Below are 13407 nucleotides of genomic sequence, written 5' to 3'. Positions count from 1 at the left end.
CCTGGGAAGGCAATCGAGGATGGCTCAAAGCCTTGGGACCCTGCAACAATGTGGGAGACCAGGAGGAAGCTCCTAGCTACTGGCTCCTGGCTTCGGATCGGCTCAGTTTCGGCCGTTGCGGCCTCTTGGGGAGTGAAGAACTGGACAGAAGATCTTCCTCTCTGTCTCTCCTCCCCTCTGTATATCTGACTTTCCAATAAAAAAATGAATAAACTCTTTAAATTAAAAAAAGTTAAAAAGAATGTCTAATCAAGAGTACATATTTAACACTGCTTAAGACATTTCTACCAACAACCATAGATGAGCATAAAAACAGGCAAGCAGGAAGATGCCAACACACATGAAAAGTGCCTAAAACAGACTAGGCACTGTGCCAGACACCTTATTACATACGTTTTCTTGACTAATTCCATCATTTTCCTACAAAATATGTAAGCATCTCTAATTGTCAGTGGAGTAGACTAAAGAGCTAAATATTTAAGTAACTGAACAAGAATCAGCAGTCCAGGACTAAGTGCCTTCAAAACCTGCTTAACAAGTATGTATTGAGCATTAACTTGGGCCAAATATTATGCAGTAATGCACTAAGTACATGAGGACAATGTTTAAAATCTAAGGTTGATGCCCTTAGAAAGCTTATAATTTGGGCTTCGTGTGGTAGCCTAGCAGCTAAAGTCCTTGCCTTGAACCACCGAGATCCCATATGGGCGCCGGTTCTAATCCCAGTGGCCCCGCTTGCCATCCAGCTCCTTGCTTGTGGCCTGGGAAAGCAGTCGAGGACAGCCCAAAGCCTTGGGACCCTGCACCAGTGTGGGAGACCCAGAAGAAGCCCCTGGCTCCTGACTCATGCCTCCTGGCTCTGGATCAGCAAAGCTCTAGCCATTGCTGCCACTTGGGAAGTAAACCAGCAAACAGGAGATCTTGCTGTTTCTCCTCTCAGTAACTCTGACTTTCCAATAAAAATAAATATTTTTTAAAAATAAAGCTTAGGGCCCAGCAGCGTGGCCTAGCGGCTAAAGTCCTCGCCTTGAACGCCCCAGGATCCCATATGGGTGCCAGTTCTAATCCCAGCAGCTCCACTTCCCATCCAGCTCCCTGCTTGTGGCCTGGGAAAGCAGTCGAGGACGGCCCAATGCATTGGGACCCTGCACCCGCGTGGGAGACCTGGAAGAGATTCCTGGTTCCCGGCTTCGGATCAGTGCGCACCGGCCATTGCGCTCACTTGGGGAGTGCATGATTGGACGGAAGATCTTTCCCTCTGTCTCTCCTCCTCTCTGTATATCTGACTTTGTAATAAAATAAATAAATCTTTCAAAAAAAAATTAAGCTTAGATCTGAAGGATGAGTGATCACTTCAACACGATGTGACCGAATAAGAGGGGACAAAAGGCAGCAACATCATTCTAAAAGATGACAGGTTAAGCCAGAGAGCCAAACTAAAATACAAACATTTTTAACTAGTTTATGGTTAAGCCACAGATTTTCAAAATTCTTTCATATTTTACATGCAGTTATATTAAGTGTATCTACCTCCAGTCTAAACAGACAGCTTCAACTTTCCAATAAAGATAATTTAAAAATATATAATTTAAAATAAATAGTTTCTAGATGTATCCTCACCACAAATATGGCACATACAGTTTACATTCAGGAAGTGTCTTGTGCCAGCCTCCCTTACGGGTCTACTGGCTAGGTTTTTCTCAGAACTGAAACCTACGTTTTAAGTTTTTTTAAGGTTTTGACACTCCCCCTCCGTGCCAGCTGCTGCTTTTCCTCTGGTTCAATTAGAACTCACACACAGCACCCACCTGGGAAGCCTTCTGTGACCTATCGCACTGAAACGTACCTGTCGCTCCCTGCATGGTGTATTGGGCATATTTCCATCGCATGATTTACTCACTCCATCCTACAGTCAAAGGTTCACTTTGGTATCGCCCCAAAGCTGTAAACTTCGGGCAGTTGGCCCTGTTCCTCACTCATCTTAGTAACTGTCATAGTACATGGCTCTCAAAAACTGCTTCCCAAACAAATGATAGAAATAGGGAAGCATTCTCTAAAAAAAAAAAAAAAAAAAAAAAAAATTCAGCAAATTACATAATTTTACATTTACAGATACCTTTAAAAAATTAAAGCATTCACTCAGAAAACTTTACAAAAATTAACAAATTTGCCAAAGTTAAAATAATAACTACCCAGTGAACATTTAGAAGGGCTAATTTTAGTCATCGACCTGACTGGATTAAGGGATGTCCACAGAGACAGTAAAACACTGTTTGTGGGCATGTCTGTGAAGGTCTGTCCTCAGGAGACTGACGTTTGAATCAGAAGACTAAACAAAGATGCGCCCACCTGACAGCAGACACACAGAGAGCCATCCGAACACAATTGCAGAGACGGAATCCACTCTCTTCTGAAGGGATGCCCTCTGTCCTCTCTTGATCTCAGACATCAGACAGAAGTCCAGGTTCCCTGGACTTACACTCCGCAGAATTAGACTGCCAGATTCCCTGCTCTCCAGCTCACATAAGGTGTATCCTGGGACTCCTCAGCCTTCCCATTACAGGACATACATGCAGAGAACAGCATGCAGCACAGCAGGCAAAGCTGCTCCCTGCAACACCAGCATCCCATATGCGCATTAGCGTATGTCCAGGCTGCTCCTGTTCTGATCCAGCTCCAGGTCTGGGAAAAAGCAGCAAAAATCACCTGGTTGCTTAAGGCCCTGTCACCCATGTGGGAGCCAGGAGCTACTTCTGGGTCTCCCACACAGGTGCAGGGTTCCAAGGCCTTGGCTCATCTTCTACTGCTTTCCCAGACCACAAACAGGGAACCAGATGGGAAATGAAACTGCCAGACATGAACCAGCACCTATATGGGATCCTGGTGCTTGCAAGGCAAGGATTTAGCCTCTAAGTCACTGTACTGGCCCTAAATGAATAAATCTTAGAAACAAATAAATAAAAATGCACACACTCTCTGACCCAGAAATCCTGTTTCAGGAATCTTCCTCACAAACTAAAGGCACCTGCAATGTTGTATAAGAAAGTTTACTGAGGTACAGTTTGTAAGAATAGAATAAACTAGCCTTGGGCCCGGCACGATAGAGTAGCAGTTAAGGTCCTCGCCTTGAACGTGCCAGGATCCCATATGGGCGCTGGTTCTAATCTTGGCCGCCCCACTTTCCAACCAGCTTCCTGCTTGTGGCCTGGGACTGCAGTTGAGGATGGCCCAAAGCTGTGCTCCTGGTTTTGGATAGGCTCAGCTTCAACCATTGTGGTCGCTTGGGGAGTGAATCATCGGACGTAGATCTTCCTCTCTGTCTCTCCTCTCTGTATATCTGCCTTTCCAAAATAAATAAATAAATAAATAAACAAAACGAAACTAGTCTCTAGAAACCACATGTGTGTCAATATGGGATGGGACACCAAAATATAGTAATAACCATGTTACAGAAACGTGTGCAGCTAATAATTATAAAGCTTGGGACCTGCGGCGTGGCCTAGCGGCTAAAGTCCTCGCCTTGAACGCCCCGGGATCCCATATGGGTGCCGGTTCTAATCCTGGCAGCTCCACTTCCCATCCAGCTCCCTGCTTGTGGCCTGGGAAAGCAGTCGAGGACGGGCCAAAGCCTTGGGACCATGGTTCCCGGCTTCGGATCGGCACAGCACCAGCCGTTGCGCTCACTTGGGGAGTGAATCATCGGACGGAAGATCTTCCTCTCTGTCTCTCCTCCTCTCTGTATATCTGACTTTGTAATAAAAATAAATAAATCTTAATAATAATAATAATAAGAAGAAGAAGAAAGCTAATAATAGGTAAAGCCCTGGAAGGATACCGACAGAACCGTCCATTAAAAAAAATAATAATCCCATTTGGACATTTAAAAAGTATCTATATTTTTGTTTGTAAGAATATTGAAGATGGGAAGCAATTAATACCAGAAACCAAGGGGAAAAAAATTAACTTTCCCCAACAGGCAAATATTATTTTAATGATTAAAACGGAAAGGCAAAAGAAGAAAGTTCTCAAAATAAAGACAGTAAATAATTTGAAGATTGCCCTCCTTCAAGTTCTTCATTAACATTGTTTAAATCCAAATGTTTTTAAATTTCCTGCTAAAGGCTTCTTCACAAAACAGTGGCGCTTCAGAAAGTCGAAGACTCTCCGATCATCTTTTTCACAAATTATTTAATCTTTAATACAAACAAAAAACACACTTATCACAACAAGCTATCATACCAAAAGAAAAAGGCCTATTCTTTTTTAAAAGATTTTTTTTCTTTTTATTGGAAAGTCAGATATACAGAGAAGAAGATCTTCCACCCGCTGATTCACTCCCCAAGTGGCTGCAGTAGCTGGAACTGCACCAATCTGAAACCAGGAGCCTCTGCCAGGTCTCCCCACACTGGTGCAGGGTCCGAAGGCTTTGGGCCATCCTTGATTGTTTTCCCAGGCCACAAGCAGGGAGCTGGATGGGAAGTAGTGAAACTTTTCAACTATAGTCTATTCTTATTTTTTTTTAAAAGGAATTTATTAATATGTTAAATTACTGGGATCATAGCAAATGTATGATAATTACTGCAACACAATTCTCATGTTTATACAATCTTATACAACAAGAATGGATTTCATGTAGTTCAAGAACACAGCACTGGGCCTGGTGCAGTAGCCTAGTGGCTAAAGTCCTCGCCTTTGCATGCCCTGGGATCCCATATGGATGCCGGTTCGTGTCCAATTGCTCCCACTTCCCATCCAGCTCCCTGCTTGTGGCCTGGGAAAGCAGTCAAGGACGGGCCAAAGCCTTGGGACCCTGCATCTGTATGGGAGACCCGGAAGAGGCTCCTGGCTCCTGGCTTTGGATCAGCACAACTCTGGCTGTTGTGGCCGCTCTGTATATCTGCCTTTTCAACAAAATTAAATAAATCTTAAAAAAAAAAATACAGCACTAAGGTTATAGTGATGCTTCTCTTTATCCCTGTCTCTCTCTTCCTTCCCTCCCTCCTTTCTTCTTTCCACTTTTGGGATAACACGTTTTTTAATGTACAATAAAAGGTTTAATATCACACTATTATTTTTCTTCCATTTCTTTTTATTATTATTATTATTGCTATTATTATTTTTTATAATAAGTTTCATAGGCCCTGGGATTTCCTTTCTCCCCTCCCCACGACCCCTCCTCCCCCACTGAGTTTCCCTATGTTATTGCTATAGTATAGTTCTTCATAAACAGTCACGTGTCCATCATTGTGGGCATGGACAATGGCAGAGTCCAGCATCCAAAAGGCCTATTCTTAAACTCTATTAAGGCAGAGGAACAGGTAACTGTCTGCTAGCTCACTCCCCCAAACACCCACCAAACCCGGAGCTGAAGCAGGCAAAAGCCAGGACCCAGGAACTTCATCCCAGTCTCTCTTGAGGGTGGCAAGGCTCTAACACCTGACCTATCATCTGTTGCCTCTCAGGAGGCTGCATCACAAGAGGCAGACTTGAACCCAGGCACTATGACATGGGACGCAGGTATCCCAAAGAGTGGCTACAACGCTACAATCCTCATCTTCATCTACACTTTTCTTTCCTATCTCACTTCTTCTCAGTGCTTATGTGTCTGAGGGATTGGTTATCACGAATATTCACTCAGAGTGTAAACAGAAGTAATATATGAGAATCCTGGGAAGACAGAGATGGGTCTCATCCACACACTTCTGGCCCTGAAAACTGCGTGTTAACTGCTACTTGGGCGCCCTCTGGGGACCAAATTTAAGAACGTTTACATCTTGTGATAAAGCCCTCGCCAAACAGTCATTAAGTACGCTGCTGGCCAGGGGCAGTGGAGATCACATCAGAGTATTTGGACTGAGAATCAGAGCCAGTTCCTCCTGACTCCAGGCTTCCGCTACTGTAGACCATGAGAGGCAATGGTGACAGTTAATGTAACTGGGCTTCTACCACCTAAAAGGAGACCTGGACTGGACTGAGACTGCCCAGTCTTCACCAACCAGTGTGGATATTAGCAGTGAGTCAGCAAATGCAAGACTGCTTATCTCTCTCTCTCAAATAAATACAACCAACCAGATTATTTGTTAAGAAATGTAATAAATACAAGGGGGTGTCCAAAAAGCATGAAGCATTATGAAAAAACTATGCATGAACTTCAAAAAGTTTGCGTTAGAATAAAGTTAGTGTTTCATAAAGTTTCTGAAGAACCTTCACACAGTACTTCGTGAGCACACATTGGTGACAAGCATAATGTTCAACACTGGACACACAAAGTTACATAAAAACAAACTTCTTCTAAAAAAAAAAAAGCTTCTGAATTCTTCATGCATAAAGCCAGGACCCTCTGAAAGTTTCTAAGCATCGTAAGCAGCTGGCTATGCAAGCATGGTACTCCTACTGGCCCTGGAGGAAGTAAGACAACAAAAACAATAAAACTGCTTTCTGAGTGCCATGGATATAATTTTATCATAATTTGTTAAAGCAAGATGTTCAATCTTCATTAAAAAAAAGATGTATTTATTTTTATTTGAAAGGCAAAGTTACAGAGAGAAGAAAGAAAGATCTTCCATCTACTGGTTCACTTCCTAAATGGCCACAATGACTAGAGCTTCTGGCTCTAAAACAGGAGTCAGAAGCTTCGCCTGGGTTCCCCACGTAGGTGCAAATGCCCAAGGCTTTGGGCCATCTTCCATTGCTTTTCCAGGCCTTAAGCAATAAGCTGGCTGGGAAGCGGAGGAAGCAGCTGAGACATGAAACAGGACCCAGATGGGATGTCAGTGCTTACAAGTGGAAGATCAGCCTGTTGAGCCACTGCACCAGCTCCCAAATGTTCAGAATCTTTTAAGTGAGAAGAGGTTTAAATATCTTTTCTAACACATGCAAAATCATCACTGTTATTTTCAAAGAAAAGTTTTAGTTATGAAGCCATAATTCTCCCAGGACAAAAACAGCAAAATTAAGCTGAATTTAAAAAACTCAAAAGTGATGGGCTGGCAACGGCATGGTTAACCAAGCTTCAGCTTGTAGCACTGGCATTTTATACAGATGTTGGTTCAAGTCCTGGCTGCTCTATTTCTCATCCAGCTCACTGAGTATTACAGCCTGGGAAAGCTGTGAAGGATTGTCCAAGTTCTTGGGACCCTGCACCCGTGTGGGAGATTTGGAAGAAGCTTCTGGCTCCTGGCTTCAGATTGGCTTAGCTCCAGAAGTAGCAGTCCCTTGAGGAGTGAATCAGCAGATGGAAGATTTTCCTCTCTGTCTCTCCTCCTCTTTACATATGACGTTACAATAACAATAAATCTTTAAAATAAATTAATTTTTAAAAAATACAACACAGCATTTCCATAATTTTTTAGAAGTTGTTACACAATAGTCACTTTCAGCAGGTAGAAATTATACTGATTTAGGGCCTGGCGCAGAGTGGCTAAATCCTTGTTTCGCAACCACCAGGATCCCATGAGGGTGCCAGTTGATGTCCCAGCTGCTCCACTTCCCATCCAGCTCCCTGCTTGTGGCCTGGGAAAGCAGTCAAGGACAGGCCAAAACCTTGGGACCCTGCACCTGTGTGGGAGACCTGGAAGAAGCTCCTGGCTTTAGATTGCCTCAGCTCCAACCATTGTGGCTACTTGGAGAGAGAACCAGCAGATAGAAGATTTTCCTCTCTGTAAATCTGCCTTTCCAATAAAAAATAAATCTTTTTTTTCTTTAAAAAAAAGTATGCCAATTTAGAAAAGTGGCTAAGTTTCAAAAACAAATCAGCTCAAAAGGATACCAATTTAGAAATAATTGGAAAATTAATATTAAAAAATGGAAAAGAATACCAATGAACAGGCAAAGTCAACCTCAAAACCTCATCCCTTTCCTTCTTGGTTCAGAACACTCGAGAGGTATTCTACAGCTTTGCTTTCTTCCTAATGGTCTGCACAGTGAACAATGGCAGGGTAGAACCTCTCCCCCTCTTTGATATTACCATCTGATAGGATTCTGTAATCCAGACTCAAAGATGTAATCTTACAATCTGAGTTAGAAATCAATTCAGTTTTCCTAAAGTAAATCTAAAACTCAGACCTTGTGTCACTATATTAGCTTTGGCATGATATCGGGGAAATTAAACATTGAGTTACACTACTTTCTCCCTACAGAAAAAAAATTGTTCCAAAAATTACAAACAAAAGATTATTTACAAAATAATCCTGTTTTTTTAAAGATTTATTTTTATTGCAAAGTCAGATACAAAGAGAAGAGGAGACAGAGAGGAAGATCTTCCTTCTGATGATTCATTCCCCAAGTGGCCACAACAGCAGAAGCTGAGCTCATCGCAAGCCAGGAGCCAGGAACCTCCTCCAGGTCTCCCATACAGGCACAGGATCCCAAGGCTTTGGGCCATCATCGACTGCCTTCCCAGGCCACAAGCAGGGAGCTGGATTAGAATCGACACCCACACGGGATCCCGGCTCCTGCAAGGTGAGGACTTTAGCCACTAGGCCACCGTGTCAGGCCCTACAAAATAATCTTTTTTTTTTTTAAAGATTTATTCATTTTATTACAGCCAGATATACAGAGAGGAGAGACAGAGAGGAAGATCTTCCATCCGATGATTCACTCTCCAAGTGAGCCGCAACGGGCCGATGCACCCCGATCCGAAGCCGGGAACCTGGAACCTCTTCCAGGTCTCCCACGCGGGTGCAGGGTCCCAAAGCATTGGGCCGTCCTCAACTGCTTTCCCAGGCCACAAGCAGGGAGCTGGATGGGAAGTGGAGCTGCCGGGATAAGAACCGGCGCCCATATGGGATCCCAGGGCGTTCAAGGTGAGGACTTTAGCCGCTAGGCCACGCCGCTGGGCCCGCTACAAAATAATCTTTTAAAAATTTATTATCAGCCATTACTGACCAGAGAAAAATATTAATTACAGATTATATGATTATTTTAATGCAGTGGAGTAATATATATATATATATATACACTAAATAAAGCATATGATTCAGAAACAAAATATTTAGAAACGTTCAAATATCAACCATAAACCAGTTTTCAAAAACGTTACTTTAAAGCAGCCGATATAAGATCAAGATGTTTAAAACAGAGTAAAAAATTATTTGCACAACTCTTTGAACCCGGATCTGTTTGTTCTCGCTCCTTCCTCTATCATGCCATTTATGAGTAAGAGTCATTTCATCCCTAAAACAGAAACTTGGAATCATCCCTTGCCACTTGCCTTTTAGATAGTTTAAAGAATCAACAAAATAAGAGAATTATTCTGTGGAACTAATTGCACTTTCCCTCATAAAAACCATCAGTAATGACTTTTGGAAAGCATCCCATCTTTTCCGGATCCTCTTCAGGGAATACAAAAGAGAGGGCAGCAGCTGACTGCAAGAACAGAGGTCAGATCCTGGAAGAGGAGGGATTACATGAGGAGCTCCAAGTTAAAAACCTGGGTTAGCCACAAAGCTTCGGGGACTCTGAAGATGTTCTCTGCCACCGCAGGTTGCAAACATTCCCCAACTCCTTCATGAAACCTGTCTCCCACCGAATCTCTGCAGCTCACCTCCCATGAGGCACTCTAGAATGAAAACTACCGAAAAAACTGCACTGGTAACCTTGCCACGTCTTGAAGCGAAAAACAAATGATACTTTCAAACTGGAGTGGTTGTACATCTTGAGCAGATTTCGACACAAAGCCTCTTACAAGAGGGACAACTGAGGCAAGGAGAGAGGAAGTGACTCGCCAAGGACAAAGTGTAAGTGGCAAGCAGGGCCAAGGGTTCACACTGGGCTCCTAGGGTTCCTCGACCACAGCAACCCAGGCTGCGCCGCAGGGCCTGCACTGCCCAATGCCAGGCGCGCACCGACCCCAGAGAGCCGTCAGCAGCTCCGGTCCTGCTCGCTGGGACTCTTCTCGGGGGTAAAACCAGGGCAGGTGAGGACTTGGCGCTGAGAGAGCCTGCGAAGAAGCAAACCCGGGCTCCCTGTGGGGCAGCTGTAGGCACACACAGCCTTTAACCCCAATGTGCGCTCCGGCTGCCTCCACCCACCACGTACACAGCGAAACACTGACCTCTCTGCGCTGGAGTGCCCCGGGGGCTGCCCTCCGAAGACCGCTCTCCCAGCCCACTCCAGAGATGAATCTGGTCCCCCAACATTTAATAAAGGAGGCGGGGTGCTGAAACAAAGCGACCCCAAGCAGTTTCCCCCCTACCCATCCACCGAGGCGTGCGAATGTGGACTACGAGTCCCGGCATGCCACGCGCCGACGGCCACTCGACCACTACCACGAGGCAGCGCGATGGCCGCCGGGGCTCGTAGTCCCCCGTTCCGCAGTCGTGAGGGGCGCGGCGGGACAGGCCAAGCGAGCCCGTCAGCTCCGCGGGCCTCACCTCGACGATACGGGCGCACTGGGTTCCCTTGCCAGCGCCGGGACCGCCGAGGACGAACACGACCAGCGGCTTCATGAGGCGGGGAGGGGAGAGCAGAGGCCGGCGAGTCCGCAGCGGAAAGCCTAGGCCCAGGAAGTGCAGCAGCTGGCGGCGGCAGCCACTCAGCATACACGGCTGCTCGGCTCGAGGAGCTGACAGCGCCCGGCGCGGTGGCGGCGAGGGGCGGGGCGGGGCGGGGAGGTGGCGGGAGAAGGGGGCGGGCCGAGCCGGCGCCCGCCGCGGCCGCGCCGCCGTCGCCGCCGAGCGTCCGCGCCCAGGCCGGAAGGGGAGGGGCCTACCGCCGCTCGCTCGGCGCCCGCGCCTCCCTCGAGGCCACGCCCCCTCGTTCACGTCAGAGAAGGCGTCTTGCTGCCTTTGGGCGGCAGGAATCGAGCGTTCGCCTTTCGAACTCGGGCTGTGCTGGACGCCCCGGGACGGGCTACGGGGCAGAACAAAGTCCATCGTCCCTGCTCCCAAGCTGTTTCATTTCCTGTGTGTACTAAACAAGTAGACACGCGAATAATACACGTCAGCCATGCAGTGTGAAGGAAGTAAACGCTTGGCTAACGAAAAGGCATTCGGTTATGGCAGTCGGAGAACTCAAGACGCAACATTTAAGTGGAGGTCAGGACAAGGAAGAGCAAACCCAGGCAGACTAGGCTAGGGAGTCCCAAAAACAAAACAGCACAGCCAGAAACCCTGCCACGGTGTGGTATGCTAGAGCAATGGAGGGAGGACCCGCCACACAGGCTCGTGAAGCCAGGGAGCTGTGCCAGTGAAGAGGTGGGACGGTTGTGCTCCTGGGAGATGATGGCTCAGGCCCTCAGGAAAGAGATTTTATTCTGATTGCAGTGGAAAGCGTTTTAAAATAACCTTGTTTTCCTGTCGCTTCATTAGGAAAGAATCTGATGGAGGGGGGAAAAAGATTGTAAAAGCTGAAACTCCATGAACCTTTCAAATTAGAAAGATGTAGAACGTCAAACAGGAAACGCCATAAAGTAGTGGACTAAGCATCCCATATGGGTGCCAGTTTGTGTCCCACTTGCTCTACATCCCATCCTGTCCCTGCTTATGGCCTGGGAAAGCAGTGAAGGATGGTGCAAGTCCTTATGCCACTGTACCAGCGTGGAAGACCTCGCTCCTAGCTTTAGATTGGCTCATGTCTGGCTGTGGCAGCCATTTGAGGAGTGAACCAGCAGGCAGAATATGTGTGTGTGTGTCCGTCCTCTCTGTAACTCTGCCTTTCAAATAAGAATAAAAATAGAGCCCAGTGTGGTAGCCTAGTAGCCAAAGTCGTCCCTTTCATTAGCCTGCATCCTATATGGGTGCTTGTTCATGTCCCAGCTGCTCTGCTTCCTTTCCAGCTCCCTGCCTGTGGCCTAGGAAAGCAGTGGAGAACAACCCTAACCCTTGGGACCCTGCACCTGCGTGGGAGACCTGGAAGAGGCTCCTGGCTCCGGAAGAACTCTGTTCATTGCAGCCACTTGGGGAGTGAACCAACCAGCAGATGGAAGGTCTTTCTCTCTCTCTCTCTGTAAATCTGACTTTCCAATTTTCAAAAAATAATTTTTTAAATAATTCTTAAAATCATGGTTTAAAAGAGAGGTAGGAAACACATTTCTGAAGATGGAAAACGTTTGTCTAATGCTATCGGTAGAACTTCTGGGATATCGAAAGAACTCATTTGCTTTTGAGATCTTGGATTTAAAATAATGAAAGGGGATGGTATTTTGCTATAGCACGTTAAGCCACCACTTGTGATGCCTGAAATGCCAGTTCAAGCCCCAGTATGTTGCCTTCTGATCAGCTTCCTGTTTATGCTTCCTGGGAGGCAGTAGATTTGGGGGGTCAAGTTTTGGGGTTTTCTGCCACCCACTCATAACCACAGGAACTCTAGAAGACCTTCCTTCCCCTAGACCCATCTCTAGACCCCAGTGGCCAAACACATTGGAAAAGTCAAGATGGGAAACAAGCCAAGTAATTCAGGATCTCAACATCAATTTTTGCTGTTGTTTTTTAAGAATCCTTTTATTTGAAAGGAAGAGAGGGGGAAAGTGAAATCATTGGTCTACTAGATCACTCCCCAAATGGCCACAAATGGCTAAGCCAGGCTTGGCCCATCTTATGCTGCTTTTCCTGGTCACATTACCAAGATGTTAGATCAGAGCTACATCAGCTGGGACTCAAGAAAGCACCCATTTGGGACGCTGGTGTTCCAGGCAGTGACTTAACCCGCTGCACAACATTGTTGAGGTTTTGACCTTTCTTTTTACACCAAATTGCCATGTGGCACCAATCCATGTAAAATAGAACTGGTAAAAGACATCACACTTAGAGGTCAGCACCATGGTACTGCATGTGTCTGTGGCATTGGCATCGTGTTGGCACTGATTCTGGTCCTGGCTGTTACACTTCCAATTCAGCTCCTCACTGATGGCCTGGGAAGGGAACAGAGGATGATCTAAGTGTTAAGGCCCCTGCATCCATCTGGGAGATTAGAATGAAGCTCCTGGGTCCTGGCTTCGCCCTGGCCCTCCCCTGACTGTTGTAGGCATCTGGAGACTGAACTAGCAGATGCAAGATCTCCCCCACTCTCTTTTTCTGCATTTCACATGAATAAACTTAAGTAAATTGTGTGATTTGTTTCCTTAAGGGATGCTTAACCCATTGCAGAGTGTGGTAGTAAATGCACTTTCTAATTTTAAAGTCTACACGCATTTGGTAAGGCAGTGGTAAGTTGCTGCTTGGGACACCTGCGTCTTATAGTGGAGAACCTGGATTTGAGTTCCAGCTCTGCTTTCCATTCCAGTTTCCTGATTAGGTGCACCTTGAAAATCAGCTCAAGTTCACTGTTACACGTGTGGGTGACCCCTGATAGAGCCACTGACCTAAAAAATGAAACAGCACATGGGAGTGTGTGGGTAATCTCTGTGTCTGTCATACTATCTCAAGTTGAAAAATACATACATTAAAATCTATGTATCAGTGATATTGT

General features: G+C 45.9%; 1 protein-coding gene across 1 annotated transcript in view; it reads right to left on the bottom strand.

Moving 5' to 3' along the window:
* The window catches only part of CMPK1 (cytidine/uridine monophosphate kinase 1), a 30473-nt gene extending 19850 nt beyond the window's left edge, over positions 1–10623 (bottom strand). The window contains exon 1 of the mRNA XM_004598491.3: positions 10374–10623. Within this exon, the coding sequence (XP_004598548.2) occupies positions 10374–10541 (168 nt within the window). The 5' untranslated portion in view covers positions 10542–10623. The remainder of the gene's footprint in view (positions 1–10373) is intronic.
* Between the last annotated feature and the right edge of the window lie 2784 nt (positions 10624–13407).

This window comes from Ochotona princeps, chromosome 2, assembly GCF_030435755.1.
Source record: "Ochotona princeps isolate mOchPri1 chromosome 2, mOchPri1.hap1, whole genome shotgun sequence".
Lineage (NCBI taxonomy): Eukaryota > Metazoa > Chordata > Mammalia > Lagomorpha > Ochotonidae > Ochotona > Ochotona princeps.
This window is presented reverse-complemented; position numbering and strand designations above follow the sequence as displayed.